The following is an 18,488-nucleotide window of genomic DNA, read 5'->3' as shown; positions in this document are numbered from 1 at the left end:
GAACAGGTCAGGGTCAGGTCATTACTGCGCGCGGTCGACTGACGCAGGCGGAGCGAGGTAGCCTCTGGTACAGGAACAGGTCAGGGTCAGGTCATTACTGCGCGCGGTCGACTGACGCAGGCGGAGCGAGGTAGCCTCTGGTACAGGAACAGGTCAGGGTCAGGTCATTACTGCGCGCGGTCGACTGACGCAGGCGGCGCGAGGTAGCCTCTGGTACAGGAACAGGTCAGGGTCAGGTCATTACTGCGCGCGGTCGACTGACGCAGGCGGAGCGAGGTAGCCTCTGGTACAGGAACAGGTCAGGGTCAGGTCATTACTGCGCGCGGTCGACTGACGCAGGCGGAGCGAGGTAGCCTCTGGTACAGGAACAGGTCAGGGTCAGGTCATTACTGCGCGCGGTCGACTGACGCAGGCGGAGCGAGGTAGCCTCTGGTACAGGAACAGGTCAGGGTCAGGTCATTACTGCGCGCGGTCGACTGACGCAGGCGGAGCGAGGTAGCCTCTGGTACAGGAACAGGTCAGGGTCAGGTCATTACTGCGCGCGGTCGACTGACGCAGGCGGAGCGAGGTAGCCTCTGGTACAGGAACAGGTCAGGGTCAGGTCATTACTGCGCGCGGTCGACTGACGCAGGCGGAGCGAGGTAGCCTCTGGTACAGGAACAGGTCAGGGTCAGGTCATTACTGCGCGCGGTCGACTGACGCAGGCGGAGCGAGGTAGCCTCTGGTACAGGAACAGGTCAGGGTCAGGTGATTACTGCGCGCGGTCGACTGACGCAGGCGGAGCGAGGTAGCCTCTGGTACAGGAACAGGTCAGGGTCAGGTGATTACTGCGCGCGGTCGAACGAAGTAGCCTCTGGTATAGGAACAGGTTAGGGTTAGGTCATTACTGCGTGCGGTCGACTGATGCAGGCGGAACGAAGTAGCCTCTGGTATAGGAACAGGTTAGGGTTAGGTCATTACTGTGTGCGGTCGACTGATGCAGGCGGAACGAAGTAGCCTCTGGTATAGGAACAGGTTAGGGTTAGGTTATTACTGTGTGCGGTCGACTGATGCAGGCGGAGCGAAGTAGCCTCTGGTATAGGAACAGGTTAGGGTTATATCATTACTGCGTGCGGTCGACTGATGCAGGCGGAACGAAGTAGCCTCTGGTATAGGAACAGGTTAGGGTTATATCATTACTGCGTGCGGTCGACTGATGCAGGCGGAACGAAGTAGCCTCTGGTTTAGGAACAGGTTAGGGTTAGATAATTATTGTGTGCGGTCGACTGATGCAGGCGGAGCGAAGTAGCCTCTGGTATAGGAACAGGTTAGGGTTAGATAATTATTGCGTGCGGTCGACTGATGCAGGCGGAGCGAAGTAGCCTCTGGTATAGGAACAGGTTAGGGTTAGATAATTATTGCGTGCGGTCGACTGATGCAGGCGGAACGAAGTAGCGTCTGGTATAGGAACAGGTTAGGGTTAGATAATTATTGCGTGCGGTCGACTGATGCAGGCGGAGCGAAGTAGCCTCTGGTATAGGAACAGGTTAGGGTTAGATAATTATTGCGTGCGGTCGACTGATGCAGGCGGAACGAAGTAGCGTCTGGTATAGGAACAGGTTAGGGTTAGATAATTATTGTGTGCGGTCGACTGATGCAGGCGGAGCGAAGTAGCCTCTGGTATAGGAACAGGTTTAGGTTAGATCATTACTGCGTGCGGTCGACCGATGCAAGCGGAAGGAAGTGGCCTGGAGTAAGCACACGTTAGGATTAGATCGTTGTTGCATGTGGCTGAGTGATGCAGGCGGAAGGAAGTAGCCTCTGGTATAGGAACAGGTTAGGGTTAGATCATTACTGCGTGCGGTCGACTGATGCAGGCGGAACGAAGTAGCGTCTGGTATAGGAACAGGTTAGGGTTAGATAATTATTGTGTGCGGTCGACTGATGCAGGCGGAGCGAAGTAGCCTCTGGTATAGGAACAGGTTAGGGTTAGATAATTATTGTGTGCGGTCGACTGATGCAGGCGGAACGAAGTAGCGTCTGGTATAGGAACAGGTTAGGGTTAGATCTTTACTGCGTGCGGTCGACTGATGCAGGCGGAACGAAGTAGCGTCTGGTATAGGAACAGGTTAGGGTTAGATAATTATTGTGTGCGGTCGACTGATGCAGGCGGAGCGAAGTAGCCTCTGGTATAGGAACAGGTTAGGGTTAGATAATTATTGTGTGCGGTCGACTGATGCAGGCGGAACGAAGTAGCGTCTGGTATAGGAACAGGTTAGGGTTAGATCTTTACCGCGTGCAGTCGACTGATGCAGGCGGAACGAAGTAGCGTCTGGTATAGGAACAGGTTAGGGTTAGATAATTATTGTGTGCGGTCGACTGATGCAGGCGGAACGAAGTAGCGTCTGGTATAGGAACAGGTTAGGGTTAGATCTTTACTGCGTGCGGTCGACTGATGCAGGCGGAACGAAGTAGCGTCTGGTATAGGAACAGGTTAGGGTTAGATCATTACTGCGTGCGGTCGACTGATGCAGGCGGAACGAAGTAGCGTCTGGTATAGGAACAGGTTAGGGTTAGATGATTATTGTGTGCGGTCGACTGATGCAGGCGGAGCGAAGTAGCCTCTGGTATAGGAACAGGTTAGGGTTAGATAATTATTGTGTGCGGTCGACTGATGCAGGCGGAACGAAGTAGCGTCTGGTATAGGAACAGGTTAGGGTTAGATCATTACTGCGTGCGGTCGACTGATGCAAGCGGAAGGAAGTGGCCTGGAGTAAGCACACGTTAGGATTAGATCGTTGTTGTATGTGGCTGAGTGATGCAGGCGGAAGGAAGCTACCTCTGGTATAGGAACAGGTTAGGGTTAGATCATTATTGTGTGCGGTCGACTGATGCTGGCAGAACGAAGTAGCCTCTGGTATAGGAACAGGTTAGGGTTAGATCATTATTGTGTGCGGTCGACTGATGCAGGCGGAGCGAAGTAGCCTCTGGTATAGGAACAGGTTAGGGTTAGATCATTACTGCGTGCGGTCGACTGATGCAGGCGGAACGAAGTAGCGTCTGGTATAGGAACAGGTTAGGGTTAGATCATTACTGCGTGCGGTCGACTGATGCAGGCGGAGCGAAGTAGCCTCTGGTATAGGAACAGGTTAGGGTTAGATCATTATTGTGTGCGGTCGACTGATGCAGGCGGAGCGAAGTAGCCTCTGGTATAGGAACAGGTTAGGGTTATATCATTACTGCGTGCGGTCGACTGATGTAGGCGGAACGAAGTAGCCTCTGGTATAGGAACAGGTTAGGGTTAGATAATTATTGTGTGCGGTCGACTGATGCAGGCGGAGCGAAGTAGCCTCTGGTATAGGAACAGGTTAGGGTTAGATCATTACTGCGTGCGGTCGACTGATGCAGGCGGAGCGAAGTAGCCTCTGGTATAGGAACAGGTTAGGGTTAGATCATTATTGTGTGCGGTCGACTGATGCAGGCGGAGCGAAGTAGCCTCTGGTATAGGAACAGGTTAGGGTTATATCATTACTGCGTGCGGTCGACTGATGTAGGCGGAACGAAGTAGCCTCTGGTATAGGAACAGGTTAGGGTTAGATAATTATTGTGTGCGGTCGACTGATGCAGGCGGAGCGAAGTAGCCTCTGGTATAGGAACAGGTTAGGGTTGGATCATTACTGCGTGCGGTCGACTGATGCAGGCGGAACGAAGTAGCCTCTGGTATAGGAACAGGTTAGGGTTAGATCATTATTGTGTGCGGTCGACTGATGCAGGCGGAGCGAAGTAGCCTCTGGTATAGGAACAGGTTAGGGTTAGATCATTACTGCGTCCGGTCGACTGATGCAAGCGGAAGGAAGTGGCCTGGAGTAAGCACACGTTAGGATTAGATCGTTGTTGCATGTGGCTGAGTGATGCAGGCGGAAGGAAGTAGCCTCTGGTATAGGAACAGGTTAGGGTTAGATAATAATTGTGTGCGGTCGACTGATGCAGGCGGAGCGAAGTAGCCTCTGGTATAGGAACAGGTTAGGGTTAGATCATTACTGCGTGCGGTCGACTGATGCAGGCGGAACGAAGTAGCCTCTGGTATAGGAACAGGTTAGGGTTAGATCATTATTGTGTGCGGTCGTCTGATGCAGACGGAGCGAAGTAGCCTCTGGTATAGGAACAGGTTAGGGTTAGATCATTACTGCGTGCGGTCGACTGATGCAGGCGGAACGAAGTAGCCTCTGGTATAGGAACAGGTTAGGGTTAGATCATTATTGTGTGCGGTCGACTGATGCAGGCGGAGCGAAGTAGCCTCTGGTATAGTAACAGGTTAGGGTTAGATCATTACTGCGTCCGGTCGACTGATGCAAGCGGAAGGAAGTGGCCTGGAGTAAGCACACGTTAGGATTAGATCGTTGTTGCATGTGAGTGATGCAGGCGGAAGGAAGTAGCCTAAGGTAGGAATTGGTTAGGGTTAGATCGTGCGGTCGACTGATGCAGGCGGATGCAGACGTCCACGAGTAGAGAGTACGTAGCGTACGTACGTACGGGGTGGGGGCGGCGATCACCTCCAAAAACGTCAGTTCATACATTGAATTTCCCTCTCTTCCCTCCCCTACTACGCGATTCGACAATGAAACCATTCCCCAAACCGAACGCCTGAATCCGCCGCTGCGAAGTGCACACATTCGTCATCCTTTAATGTACGTCTTGAACAGGGATGGCGAAGACGTATTATAGATGAAAAATCAGTACGTCTTGCAAACAAGACGTCTTACAGGAGGTCTCGTCTTAGGATACGTCTTAAACAGAGATGGCAAAGACGTATTATAAGCAGAAAATCGGAACGTCTTATAAACGTACTACAAATTACGCCTTCTAGACGTCGCGTTAAAATCTTGATCGCCTTCTACCCCAACTTTACCAAATAAAGACGTTTTTGCGACCTTCTGTGCTACTGTATTGTCGGTCGTTACGGAGAACGGTGGAGCGACGCAGGTGCGGCGGGAAGCGCAGCTGTGCCTTCTACGTTTCAGCCTCGGCTTTGGAACGTGCAGGTAGGTAGGAACTTACTTTAAGAATTACTTTTAATAGAATTACGCGTTCATGATACGTGTTTCGCGTTACTTTTCTTCCACGAAAGCATTTGTTAGTGGCCCAGGACTTTTGCAGAAACTTCGTGTAGAGAACGATGTTTGAGAAGTTTGTTCCTATATACATGAACGGAGCTTCTGAATTCGGAGTATACTAAGAAACACTTACAGGTCAGTTTCTGACGGCATTGCCTCCCGGTAGGAATATATGTAGCTTATACAAACGAAACACGCTCTTATACCTTTTCCAGAAATCCAAAGTTTTTTCCTCAAAGTTTTACCTTTCTCAGAAATCGAGGCCTCGGGAACAATAATTGTTAGCATGCTAGAGAAGGTGCAGAGCAGGTTGGTTAAAACTTTCCAATGTGGAACGCACAGAAGACACGTCAAATTGGTAGCCTGTCCGGGAAAGTTATAGGTTCGAACCCGAGCAACTTGGTGGCATGCTTCTTGGGTGTCTTCCGCGAGGGAAGAACCGAATCATAAACCGTCTCTCCTGATGACATTCGTCTCGACGCCACCAATTATCAGATGTGGCAGTTTTGCCACTCCAATGAAAGCAGAAAACGAGACTCAGTGTTGAGTTTGACCAACGTCCAAAGGGACATTGCGGGAGACGAATAAACAACTATTTATCTTTCTAATACGCCGTGTTATACATATATAGCTGAGCCTACATTCATTTCTGCCGTACCTGAACGATACACGCAACAGGTGCATTGCAGCTGCTCCGTTTTATCAAACGCACGCGGCGAACTGTGTGCTATTTTTTACTAGCCGGCATCGCCTCGACAGGTAAAGGTACGTTTTGGGCGTGTTACTCGAGTGTTTTCTGCATACTCTCCTTTCAGGGTTTGGGATGAAGCTAGATAGATATCACTAGCTATGACCAGTAGTTTATCCATAACTGCATGCAAACTCGGGGGGTGCTGCAAAAAAATCGGGGGTGCAGTTACTTCATAACGGTGGCACACACAAAAAAGGGGGGTGTTGAAAAAACTTGATTGGGTGTGCATGGATAAATCACTCGCTATAATTAACTAAGGAGTGAAAGCCATGAAGCGATAATTACGAGTACATGAAACGAGGCATGTAGGGGAAAATATTGGTAATGTGCGGCTGAACTGCACTTGGGTGTTACGTCAGTGGCTCTGCCGTATAGGATAGACATCCTTCAGCCACCACCAACTTACTAATCGGTGCCTTCTTATTGTTGCTCTCATTTATTTTATTCCTAAGGCTACCTCTGTGTATGTATAAATATGACTGCAAGTAAGTTGCTCAGACATAGCGTCTGACGTTTCCTCATTCTTCTCTAACCTTCAGGCATGTTATTTACACTCAGCGTAAAATGTTTGATAATTCTATCCGGACTGCGCAGGAAACATGTTCATGAGAAGCTGCTGTGGCATTTGGACGCTAAGGAAAGGAACGCGATATGTCGCCAGTTTTACGTTGGTAAGCGTTGGGATTCGTGTGTTTGTTTCTGTTAAGTGTTGTTGCCAGCGTGTACGGGATCTATACGCTGGTGCTTCCGTGACTGACAAGCTGTTTTGTGGGACCCGACACGAAAATTGTCTCGTGTATTATGGAGTCACTCTTGGAGTCTGTTTCGCATTGACTGCCGTTGTCTTTCAGGCATCTAAGCTGTTCCTGCTCATGTTGTACATCACATCGGCATGTCGTCACGAACAGATACTGGAATTCCTGAACGATACATTGAGACTGCAGTGTAAGCTTTCATCTACCATCAGTGCATTTTGTGGTAGCTTCAAGGTCATGCTGGACACTGTGAGTTCCGTTGGTTCGTGGATAATGTGGGTTCCGGTGTACTGCGCGGGCCTGAATTTACCGGTCCGGCCCGCACCCGACCCAAGTCCGACCCGACTGCCAAAAACTCAGCTTTGCCTGGCCAATACCCGACGTCACGGAGGGTTACCCGGCTGCCGAAAACTCAGCCCGGCCGAAGCCTGGCCAGCAGCTGCATAGGCAGATTTGTAATGTGTATATGAACCGTCCAACGGGTTCAATCCATGCTATAGAGACTTTATAATACAGCGTAAATCTGTAAATCCCACATACCTGGAACGCGTAAGCGCAGCCTTTGGTGCAACTCTCTCTCTCTCTTTTTTAACACATTGGCGTCGAGTCTCGCGCGCCTGTCTGCGGTAAATGCCGCAGCGAGGGCGTGATGCTATATGCGACGCATATGTTGCGTTTTAGCAGAAAGGCGGAGGACTCTAAAAACGAATGTTGAGGATTAAATAATGCGAAAGAATGCTTCACAAAAGCTCGATTTGACTCAGGTCCGAGAACCCTCGGACCCGAGGACGTATTCAGAATGACTTTGAGGTCCGAATTTGGCCCGCGGGCCAGGCCAGACTCGGGTTTTCGAGTCAGCGTGGCCCCTTGCAGTGCTCTACTGTCTGCTGTTGACCAGACGGATGTTGACGCGGTTTCCCTCCAGTCGGCCTTAAACCTCCCTCACTAACCTGCTGACTCTGCCAACTGTATCGACATTTCTTTAGCAGAACTATACAATTAACCTTTTTCAGCTCCTTCATCGCCGTTGACGGAATTCTGGGCCACCTTCTGCATTACTCTAATTCTATTCTTGGAAATGATCGCTTCGTGGATGGCATTGAGAGCGACGTTACAGGTAATAAGTTCTCATGAGTGGGATGCATGCCTCTGTCCAGGGACGTGGTCCAACCCCCACTCACTTCGCAAGGACTCCTTTCATCCTTTCTCCATGTCCGTTCGTATAGCCACGATCGCGTTGTGGTTCAAGCACGGAATAAGAAAAAAAGAAAAAAAAAGATACGAGGGCATATGTGAACTACAATCAATTAAGATGAGTGATTACTTAAAATTCATTAACAACCTCTTTAACTTTGAGGATATCAAGCGCTAGCGAGACAGCACAATGAAAGACAGTCCTGGTTGAAAGCCATTCCATTCTTAAAGAAACGCGCACGTGCGTTGAAATACCTGCCACGAAAATGAGCTGAAACCGAAACCGTGCCGATCGGGAGCGCATGCGGGGCAGCGCTGATTCCACGTCGGAGGGACACGTGCATTGGAGCGATGGAGATGGATTGCCGTTTTAGGGCACAATTACCTACGAGCCCTTTCACCATCAGCACCACAATTACCTAATCTACGTCCAATTACCTAATTTTTTTACCACTTTGCTGTCGGCAAAGGTCACGCGCTCCTGAGGCGCGCGGTTTTGCTTTCGGCTCATTTGCAATTGGGTGATGAATATTTCGTGACACGCGCTCGTTTCAGGGATTTTTAAAATCGATTTTCAACGAGGACTGTTTCTCATTCTGCTATCTCGCTTTTGTCAGGAATGTCTTAATTACAGAGTAAATTAATGAATTTTAGGTAATTAGTCATCTTGTAGCAACATACTCATTTCGAGAGGATGTCTTGGCCATATTAATGAACTGCAAAAACGACATCTATGCTGTCCTCATCGCCTTTTTTATGAACAATCTACGAAGAATAAAAAATCGCCCCGTATAGTAGCCCTTTTCTTGGGAGAATTTTAAAGGATTAAAAAGAAACACCTCGTATATGTCGGTAGGAGAGGCGGCTATACGTGAAGCTGTAGTCGAAATTTCGCAGTAAGGCATAGAAAGCCGCGAATGACTCATGGCGCTTGTCTTTGGTTAAGGAAAACCGGTGGCTTCTGGTTCCGTACATCACCACGACACTTTGGAGCCTCTTTTCCATGGCACTATTGGGAATCGTCATCATAACTGGCCAATCAACGGCGCTGAGTGTAAGTGGCGAGAATTTTGCGCTATTTCTTCTAACATTTCTCGCGCTACCTTACAGACGAAAGACCTGGTAACTAGAGTTGGTCCCTTATTCTTCGTCATGCTGCTACGGGTGAGACTGCTTTCTTTTTTGTAGATAAAATATGTCTGCCTTCGTTGGTTCCCGAATTTGTACGTAGTGGGATACAACTCTCCAGACAATGGATGTTATGCGAAAAAAAAGCCCCACCCATCCGCTAGAATATGCCACCAAGTAATGTGGATTTGGAACGATAAGTGTCAGGCAACGTCACCTAGTCGGTCTCCCTTTACTCCTTCGCACGTAGACATATACCGTGTATTCACCCGAGCGACATTCCCCCAGAAGCGGAAGACGCGAAAAACGTCATAGCTTTCTGCTCTCACGTGAGCGCGAGCGCCCAACGTCGCGTCTTCACGTACACTGCTAACCGTGGGGAATATCCTGCTACACAGCCACAAGATATTCCGTAGCAGACGACAGGAAAACACGATGACGGTGTCGTCTGCTAAGTGTCGTCTGCTAAATGCGCAGTACGCCACTCCCGATATTCCACACCATGTGAATGCTCAACATAACACGGTTCGGAACTTCGGCTTAGTGAGCAGTGTTTTCGCTTTTTCTTCCACTAGAATATTCCGTGAGGATGTCGCTCGTGTGAATACACGGATAAGGACCGCCAGCAGACGATTTTGGCTTTCTGTGGCTATACCAGAGGCTGCCGATGCGGCTCGTTTCCATAACTACGGCCACAACGTCCTGGTTTGCGTCACGTACGTCGCTCAAGCGATCAGGCTGTGTCTGACGGTGGTGTTGGCCGGACTCACACAAGCGTTCTCACATGCTTTGTTACGATGCCTAGTGACATCGTGCAAAATATTTCAATTAAATTCGTTGCCAGTTGGTTTTAATTGAATCTTACATCCAGCGCTTCCCCCGCAGAGTCGGCAACTTTCGGTTTCTTGTCTGCGAAGCAATCGAGACATACCTTGTTGACTGTGTTGTATGATATCTCGGTCGCACACGTTTGTTTTCGTCTCCTGCCAAGATCATGCTTACGTCACCGGATGTGAACGTTCCTGTCGTTCGTTTTGCTTGTGCGTATCTCAACAGCGAGGACGCGCTGCTGGATGAGAACTTGCATTTGCCAGCTCCACACTGCCCCTCTAATCCAACGCGCATTCGATTGCTCACAGTGCTGTCCACATGAAGGTTGTGGAAGATCACAGCCAAGAGAAGCCTTCAAGAAGCCGACCGCGCACCCCTGGCCGTCTGTACTTGTATATGTAGCTGGTCAACACGAAAGTAGTACGTGACAGTGTAAACGAAGGCGTCAAAATGTATGAAAGTTGAAAGTTATACAGTGTTAGAAAGTGGGAGTAACATGATATGATACGACGTCGGAAAACGAAAGTAACCAGCGTAACGTTGAAGAGCACAACGCGTTAGCAACGCCACAGTATCACGTGATATCTGCGATCAGGTATGCAGAGTACTGCCCTAATGTTTCGTCAAGTACTGCTGCAGTGTTCATCAGCTGCGGCAGATCAAGTTCCAAAAGTAGGCGATGTCTTACGACACGTTAAAGCCGCAGAAAAAAGAAAGAATTTTTTTTTCTTGCGCTTTCACATGTTCCCTTATGATTTGCATAGCGTTTTCCAAAATCTTTGATACAAAGATGCCCTATAAGCAACACTTTTGGGCTCTAATGGACACAATATTTGAACCTAAACAGGGGGAGATATGTTTATTGAAAAATAGGAAGGAAATGTTAGTCAGGCGTAGGCAGACTTCCCATCCTATAAAAAGAAAAGGGAAAAAGTCACACACACACACACACACACCAAGATCTAAACCTAACACAACCTAAATGGACGCATGCGGGCGAAATCGTATATTTGGGAAGCTGTCTTCGTTGTTACGGAATGAAATGCAGTGTGTCGCGCGCAAGGGTGCCAGTACTACAGGACAAATCTCTCACTATGAAGAAGATCGTCAAGCAAAACAGATTGCTTGCGGAAAACAGCAGAGGATGTTACTTGAGCCAGTGCTCAAGTAACGCATTTCGAGAAACGAGAAAGCATTTTTCTAACGCAGGATAAAGGGTTAACAATGTTCCGTTACAGGCTTTCTTCTTCATGGTCGTACTGTCTTACTACCACGAGATGCAGGAGAGAGAGCACCGTCAAGGGAACGCCCTGCCATCGGTTATGTCCGCAGTTCCACCTACTAACATCGATGACCTGCCTGCTAGCAAACGCTACGCGCCCCTCCTCTTGGACTACTTAGGCAAACCTCCTTCGTACGAAGAACTACAAGAACAAGATGGCAAGACCAGCGGTGGACTTAGCCTCGGACTCTACTTCTGAACTTAGCTTGGAAGAATGTCATTTCATTGCCTAATTCGGAGGACTGATCGGTAATGGAACCAAGCAAGGTGTTGCTCTCACTCCTGTCAGTGCTGGCAGGTCATTGGTTTTCTCGACCGGGCTTACCCATCATATCAATTTCGTGAGTTTGAGATTAAATGAGAATCTGAGCTCTTTATGGTGGAAGGTGTTCATGCATGTGTGGAAAGGTTACTTACGCGTCTTAAGCGCAGTGTAACGTGCACTATTAAAAATGAACTTCACCAAATAACACGCTCCTAGCCAACTATCATCCCGAGTGACATCGTTCTTTCCGATGATTTGCTGAAAACGGGGGGCGTACGCCATTCTCGTGGCATTATGCAATTCATAATTGCCACAAAATGACGTACGCCTCCCGTTTTCATCAACTCAAGGGAAAGAACGTTGTCATTCGGGGGGATGATGGTTGGCTAGGAGCGTGCTATGCGGTGAAGCTCTGTTTTTAGAGTGTGACATTGTCGAATCACGGCTTCTCCCATTACTATGACGTTTTACTGAAGCATTCTGATTCAGAGAGCAGCATATCATATCAGAAGATGGTTTTAGTTGTCCTTCCCGCGCCATAGAACCCACGACGAACTACTTTTGACGGGGCGCGTTCCTCTCCGTTTCGTAGCTTCGCACGTTCGCTTTTGCTCCGCCTCCGCCTGCGCTGCGTGGAGAACGGTCAGTGACAGCCACGCCGCAGATTCACAGACAGAGAGACAGACATATGTCCGCACAGTTCCCTTAGAAGTCGGCCCAGGACGCACATTCCCCGTCTGTCGCGACGTTGCCCACCTCTGTGGGGCCGACAATGGCGAGCCCTTTGACCTGCAGGTTTGCGTTGACTTCGCCCATCACCATATCAACAGCAGGCAAGCCACGTGGTACGCTTCGTGGAGTGAGCGCTAAAGAGCCGTGCCCTGCCTGCCTATGATCGTCGGCCTTGGGAGAGGAGATTGAACGACGAAAATGTTTCACAGCGGAGAAACGAAGCTCGCATAAGTACGCCGTCGCACACGGAAGCAATATTTTCATGGCTTTTCTCGTCAATAGCGGGTATTCCGTGGCCAAACCTGCCCAAAGTTCCAGAAGTGATGGTTATCGCGCAAACCGCAACCTCAAACTTCACTCTGAACTCGGGTCCATGAACTGCTCATCGTCTGCCGTACTAAAGCCCTCGCAAAGAGAAATTGAGCCAAATGGATCCTTGATTCAGTCATGTCTCTTGAACTGGCTCTGCAGGAAGTACTTCTCAAACTAAAGCTTGAGAGCCGAGATATGTCCTTTAATATAATCGAGGACTTGAGCTGTGTCACACGACTCTGCGCGGTGCGCCGTGTATGTTAGTGGGAGTGAGCGTTGTTCTCACAACATAGATTTTGGTCCTCGTGCACAGGTGAAATCAGACGTGAAAGTGAGGCTGTGTGATGCATTGAAAGCGTCACGTACCCAGCATGCAAGCGCATTTTTGAGAAACCTCCGAGTCTGCTGTCACGGGCTTCTTGGTAATGCAGATAAGCGTGCACGGCGTGGCTTTTTTCTTTTCCAATTTGTGGGCCGCTTCGCGATTCCCCTCGGGACATATCGCGACCCACTGCTTGGGAACCACTGCAGTAACCAATTCGCATACGAAAGCTTCAAGCAACGCCTCGGTCAGCTTCTAACCAGCTCACTGTTGCAGAAGCGAAGGAACCTCCGGTACCAGCTCTAAGAGTTCAGGAATCACTTCGTCACTTCATCCGACTGTCAACGCGGCATCGTCGGCACCACCTTACTGAAGCAGTTAATAAGAGAGATAATTCCACTTTTCACCAGGCCATTCTGCCATACCGAGGCATCTCACCATCATATAAACGCATTCCAGCATCGCCTTTGCCATGGTGGGGTGTTGGCCCTCTCAGAGTCAATACAGAAATCCCAGGCCTTTCCTCGATGAAGTCCTCACCTCCTTGCATGCAGCGACAGCTGAGCTTGGAACTGATCCAACCTCTGGATGATCGCACGGCGATATATGCGGATGGCTCTACAATACCTACAGGATCCGCCTGTGCCTTCATTGTACCAGCGTCGAATACTGCTTCGCGTCGAATACTGTGCTTGACTATCGCATCGTACTTCATCGACAGCAGCAGAGCTACACGCTCTTCTACTAGCCATAGAGCATATCTCGTGCGCGCCTTCCCAGGGAAAATGGGTTATTTTTTGTGATTCTAAAGCCGCTTTACAGACCCTTATGAGACACCGGGTACACACCACCTCTCAGCTCCTATACTTCATGACATACTAGTAGCGCACCAAAAAGCAGTGGCCGCTGGCCATGACGTGATTTTCAGGTGGATACCTGGCCACTTTGGGATCACCGGACATGATGCGGCCGATCACAACGCCGGGAAAGCCCATGGAAATAGTACATTCCGCAGTGTTTACTTCACGAAGGCGGACGCCAAGAGTGCCTTAAAGTCTCTGAGCTATAAGCTGTCAAAAGATCAATGGTTTTGTGGCGAGGCTGGATCTTCCCTTCTGCACCGGGTTGAACCCGAACTAGCCCTGGTCCTCCCAACATCCATGCCACGGCAGCTTGCGCCATTGTTTCACAGGCTCCGGCTCAATGTACCATACAGTGCAAGACTCCTGTACAGGCTTGGGAAGGCGGACTCTCCTAATTGTCCGGTCCGTGGCTCTATCGAAGACGTCGAACATATTATAGTCCAAGATACTCTGAGTGTCGTGACAGACCTGTAGCCGCGTTAGGCCGGGTTGACAATAGACCCTTTGGAGTGCAGAAGGTGCTGGGCCCATGGCCAACGAGCACTCAACTGCTAGCTTTGCGAGCAGTTACACAGTTTTTAAGGGACACTAAGCTGTTAGACGGGCTATGACCCTGTCTCTGGCGTTCGTCGCCGCTTCGCGACATCTCCAGTGGGTGCGGGTGGATGTGTCTGGGATTCCTTTCCTTAGGTGATCTGGGGTAGCCGGCCCTCGTGATGAGTGCTACAATCCTCGTTTTGTTCTTTCAATCATCATCATCATCTCAAGCAACGCCAGTGGTACACCGACAACTGTGTTTACGTGCGCGAATCCGCACGCGGAATTATTTCATGTGGTGTGATTGTGCCGGTACACCTAAACAGCAAGACGGATACTTTTACTACTGGGAGGTACGCGTACTGGGTTCCGGTCCTCCTTCGTAGCCGCAGCGTCCACGGAGCATCACACATCTCTTCCCATTGGCGACAATAAAGGAAACAAACGACGCTGGGAACAAAGTCACGGATAGGATGAACGCTATGTACAGCGCGAGTGCGTATACCCCGCGAGTGAGCGCAAACAGACAACCGGAAGTTGCGTGACGTTCGAACCTGGGTACGTCACGGCGGAGCAAACTGCGGCCTTTATTCGGATGAAAGGGCCATACGAAAAGATCCGGTCTAATTTCGTCCAAAGAAGGCAGCAGGCCAAGTTTAGAACTTATCCGCTACACATGTTACTATAGGAAACCCAGAAGCGCTAAAGTGTACCCTACCTTTCAAGAAGAGCAGATGATGTGGCTATGAAAGATGAGAAAAGTAAGCGACAAAACATTTGGAGTCATTCGTTGGAGTTTCCCCCTTGTCTGCGTCGGAAGGGGTTCATGCGTGGTTCTTGCGCATGCTGCATAGAAATTCATGTCGTCTATTTCTGTCGTATGACTGAATTATAGATGAATGCTACAAAAAAGAAAGAAAGAAAAGAAAACAAGAAAGAAAAGAAAGCGAGAGGGAAAGAGAGGAAGATTCGTATGAAAGTGCCACGCTTGCCTTTTGTCTTTAGACTTCACTCCAACGTTCTATCTGTATACTTGAGTTTGGTTCGAGCGTATCAGGCGTGGTAATGCTTCGGTGGATCGGACGGTGTTCTCGGTAGTGGTGTGGACAGCTTGCCGTTGTTGGCCTCACAATTGTAGGCACGACTACGCTAAGTTGAAGTCCAAGTCTCCAAGAAGAACTCCAAGTCTAAGCTAGTTGAAGCTATGAGAGATTTGATACATCGTAGATGTCTCCGAGGTGGTTACAAAGGAAGGCTCTAACATGCCCCCATAATGTAAAAGCTTGAGTCTGGGCACACAGAGGGATGACACACAACACACGACTCAAAACAGCAAAGTTTACTAATCCTTCTAATGAGTTCATCCACCAGCTAGCCTGCATCTACGCCATCTTGTCAGTCTCACATCTCACTCAGAGAACGTACCTCTGGCTACAACAGTGCCCTTGAGGATGCCGTTTTTGCTAGGTGTTTTTGGCGCGCAGTTCTACTTTTCGTTCAAGTGGCAGAGGTTTTTTGGCAGACGCAGACGACGTCCCAGCATCGCTCGTTCGGTCCAATGCTCCCGATCTAAAACGCCGACGTCTAGAATGCCTACGGCGTCGGACCACGGAGCGCCCCAAGGAGCCGTTTGAGTGAAACGGACGAGATACAGTCTAGCTTCTTTGGCCTCTTGTAGCTGTTACGTTATTAGAGAAGGTCAATGAGGGGGGAGTGCACGCACCTCGGAGAGCACGTTATGGGCACATGCATTAGTAGTATGGTCTAGTGGGGAAGGAGAACCAGTGAGAGTTATACCGCAAACGCACTGACCGGCGCGCAATCCTGATCGCCGACGGAACAGCCTTCAAGATGACCTTCGCAGGGCGCATGAGTGCGAAGAGCATGACAACATGAGAGATCAGCAAGTAAAACGCACACCACCAAGAAGGTACTCTGGCATGTACTTTAAGAGTCATCGCAGACGATCAAGGAGCGAGCACGACGACGTAGAGAGCTATATGGGCAACGAACCACGTCTACGACATAGAACGGCACGGTCGTCTTGCAGCACAGAGCCCTGCAGAAACATTCTAGCAGTAGGTGACGTGATGCTGCTACCCTCATCCGGTTTTCCACTCACCTTTCGGGTGACCACCTCTCGCTCGCGGATCTCCAACGTGCAGCCAAGACGCGACGGAGTCATCCGAGGGTTCAAGATGTTACACCCTGACGGATCTACCATACGTCAGCCCGTCCAGCACTTCTACAAGCTGGAGCCTTGACTGGAACTGAAACCTGCGACATGAGATATCTCCGTTTCTCACCTTTGCCCTGAGGGTAAGAAATTAGAGACGACAATGACCTGTCAGATGTTCCTGGCGCCTGCGCGCGTGTTTCGTTTCCATTTCTCTACGACGGCCGACTGATTCGGCACTACAGGTTTTCCCGTCCATTTTAGTCCAAGTTCCATGTGAATTAGTCCAGGTGCCATCTGAAATAATCCAAGCGCCATTCAATTTAATCCGGGCGCTATGTGAAAAAATCTAGATGCTAGTCAATTTATTCCGGGTGCCATCTGAATTACTCCACGGTACTTTTAAGCACTATAACCGTGTATTCACACGAGGGACATCCCCGCAGAATATTCTATGGACATGTAGTGGAAGTAAAAGTAAAAGGCTGCTGACGGGACTTAAGTTCTCCTGCGTCTTATGTTGAGCATTCGCACCGCGCCGAGATATCGAGAGTTGCAGCGGAAGTATAGCAGACGACACCATTGGTCATGTCATCTGCTAAGGAATATCTTGTGACTGATCTGTAGGATATTCCACGCGGTTAGCAAAGTGCGAAAAGGCATGATGCTCATAGCAGACGACACCAGTGGTCCCTGTCGTCTGCGAAGGAATATCTTGTGTCTCTGCGGTTTGGAGAACATTGAAAGACATCACGCACATCCTGCAGCTTAGACACAAGATATTCCATAGCAGACGACAGGACCAATAGTGTCGTCTGCTATGTGAGCCATGCATTTTCGTGCTCTTCTAACCGTGTGGAATATCCTGTAGCTCAGTCAGAAGATATTCTGTACCAGACGACAGCACCAGTGGCGTCGTTTGCTGTACTCCCGCTTCAAGTCCAAATATCTCGACGTCGTGCGAATGTTCAACATAAGACACGGTAGAACTTCAGTCCCATCAGCAGTTTTTTTTTTTACTTTTCCTTCCACGAGAATACTCTACGGGGATGTCCCTGGTGTGAATACACGGTTATAGTGCTTAAAAACACCATGGACTAATTCAGATGGCACTCGGATTAAACTGAATGGCGCCTGGATTATTTCAGATGGCACATGGATTAAATCAGATGGTATTTGGCCTAAATGGCCTATTTGGCCTGGGAAAACCTGTGTTTTTTTCTGGGCCGGTCCCGGCCACATCGGAGAATTAAACAGCTCGTTATCAAGTTCAAGTTGTTCTTTTTACAGAACCATGACATCATAGAACAGGTTGCCTATACAGCAGGGAGCAAGCGATTTTTTATGTATTTGGGAATGGTTTTCAAATATGTTTGCGTCTACTAAATGCGACGAAACTTCGCAGCGTCGTTCTCTTTCGAGGACTTTATCCGATGCATGCAACAGCAGCAGTATTTCTTTTCTGACTATGCAGAACTCATTTAAGTGCAGAACTACCGCGAAAGGAGGAAGGACAAAAAGCTGCTCTATAAGAGAAGCGTCACCATTTTCGATCGGTGTCGCTTTTCTAAGGGAAAAATGCTCAGTTACTATTCGCCTAAACGTTGCTCATGTCATCACACCTCATGGGAGGACATGGAACGAGTCTGTTTCGAAAACTGCTGACGGAATGATATCATTGTCTCTGCTTTTGGATACGTCACAGACATGGTCGTTTTCAGAGACATTGGAGAAATCACAGGAGGAGAACTACAAGAAACAGTGCGCCGGATCTCACCTAAACACCTAATCTCATCGTCATTCATGTAGCTGTTGTTGTTATGCCAGATGTACTTGCGTTAGAAAAATGTCTCCACATCTACATTGGAAGGACCACTGGGAGGATTGATGGCTGAACTTTTGAAGTCAGCTAACCAAGGACTGAACGGTGTGACTGCAGATATAGTGGACCTCCTCGCCCGGGCAGTTGCTTACATAAAACAGGCAGTAATATCTCATTATCACGTACAAGCATTCTACATAGTGCGCTTCATCACGGATTTGCTGAGATTCCAGCTTCGCAGGCATAAACGGGATTGTGGAACGTGGCCCCGCTGGTCATTGATGGCCGGTGAGGGTCAATGTGGTGTCCCTTCCAGTATCCCCGTTTAGCCACACGAGATATTAAGAAGAAGGATCGAATGAGCAGGCGAGTTTAAGAAAGGCAAGACAAGGGTTTATTAGGGCTTTAGGTTGGTTAGCGGGCCT

The 18,488-nt window shown here is 49.2% G+C and overlaps 1 protein-coding gene across 2 annotated transcripts; it reads left to right on the top strand.

Annotated features, from left to right (window-relative positions):
- The first annotated feature begins 5,063 nt into the window (after positions 1-5,063).
- On the top strand, positions 5,064-11,409 carry LOC135387799 (uncharacterized). 2 transcript variants are annotated; one of them, XM_064616933.1, is made up of 7 exons: positions 5,064-5,858; positions 6,439-6,515; positions 6,696-6,789; positions 7,613-7,716; positions 8,740-8,847; positions 8,904-8,957; positions 10,991-11,409. In XM_064616933.1, the coding sequence occupies exons 2-7, from the start codon at positions 6,444-6,446 to the stop codon at positions 11,231-11,233; spliced, it is 675 nt and encodes a 224-aa protein (XP_064473003.1). In that variant the 5' UTR covers positions 5,064-5,858; positions 6,439-6,443; the 3' UTR covers positions 11,234-11,409. The 2 variants fall into 2 exon arrangements, with proteins under 2 accessions (XP_064473003.1, XP_064473002.1); XM_064616932.1 differs by lacking the exon at positions 5,064-5,858 and adding an exon at positions 6,305-6,329.
- The last annotated feature ends 7,079 nt before the right edge of the window (positions 11,410-18,488 follow it).

The sequence above is a fragment of the Ornithodoros turicata genome, chromosome 3 (genome assembly GCF_037126465.1).
Source record: "Ornithodoros turicata isolate Travis chromosome 3, ASM3712646v1, whole genome shotgun sequence".
Lineage (NCBI taxonomy): Eukaryota > Metazoa > Arthropoda > Arachnida > Ixodida > Argasidae > Ornithodoros > Ornithodoros turicata.
This window is presented reverse-complemented; position numbering and strand designations above follow the sequence as displayed.

What these genes read in the sequence shown, in the direction of transcription:
- LOC135387799 (XM_064616932.1), top strand. An exon ending in CGATACATTGAGACTGCAGT is followed by an intron (nt 6,790 to 7,612) that starts GTAAGCTTTCAT and finishes AACCTTTTTCAG; the next exon opens with CTCCTTCATCGCCGTTGACG. An exon ending in TCTTCGTCATGCTGCTACGG is followed by an intron (nt 8,958 to 10,990) that starts GTGAGACTGCTT and finishes GTTCCGTTACAG; the next exon opens with GCTTTCTTCTTCATGGTCGT.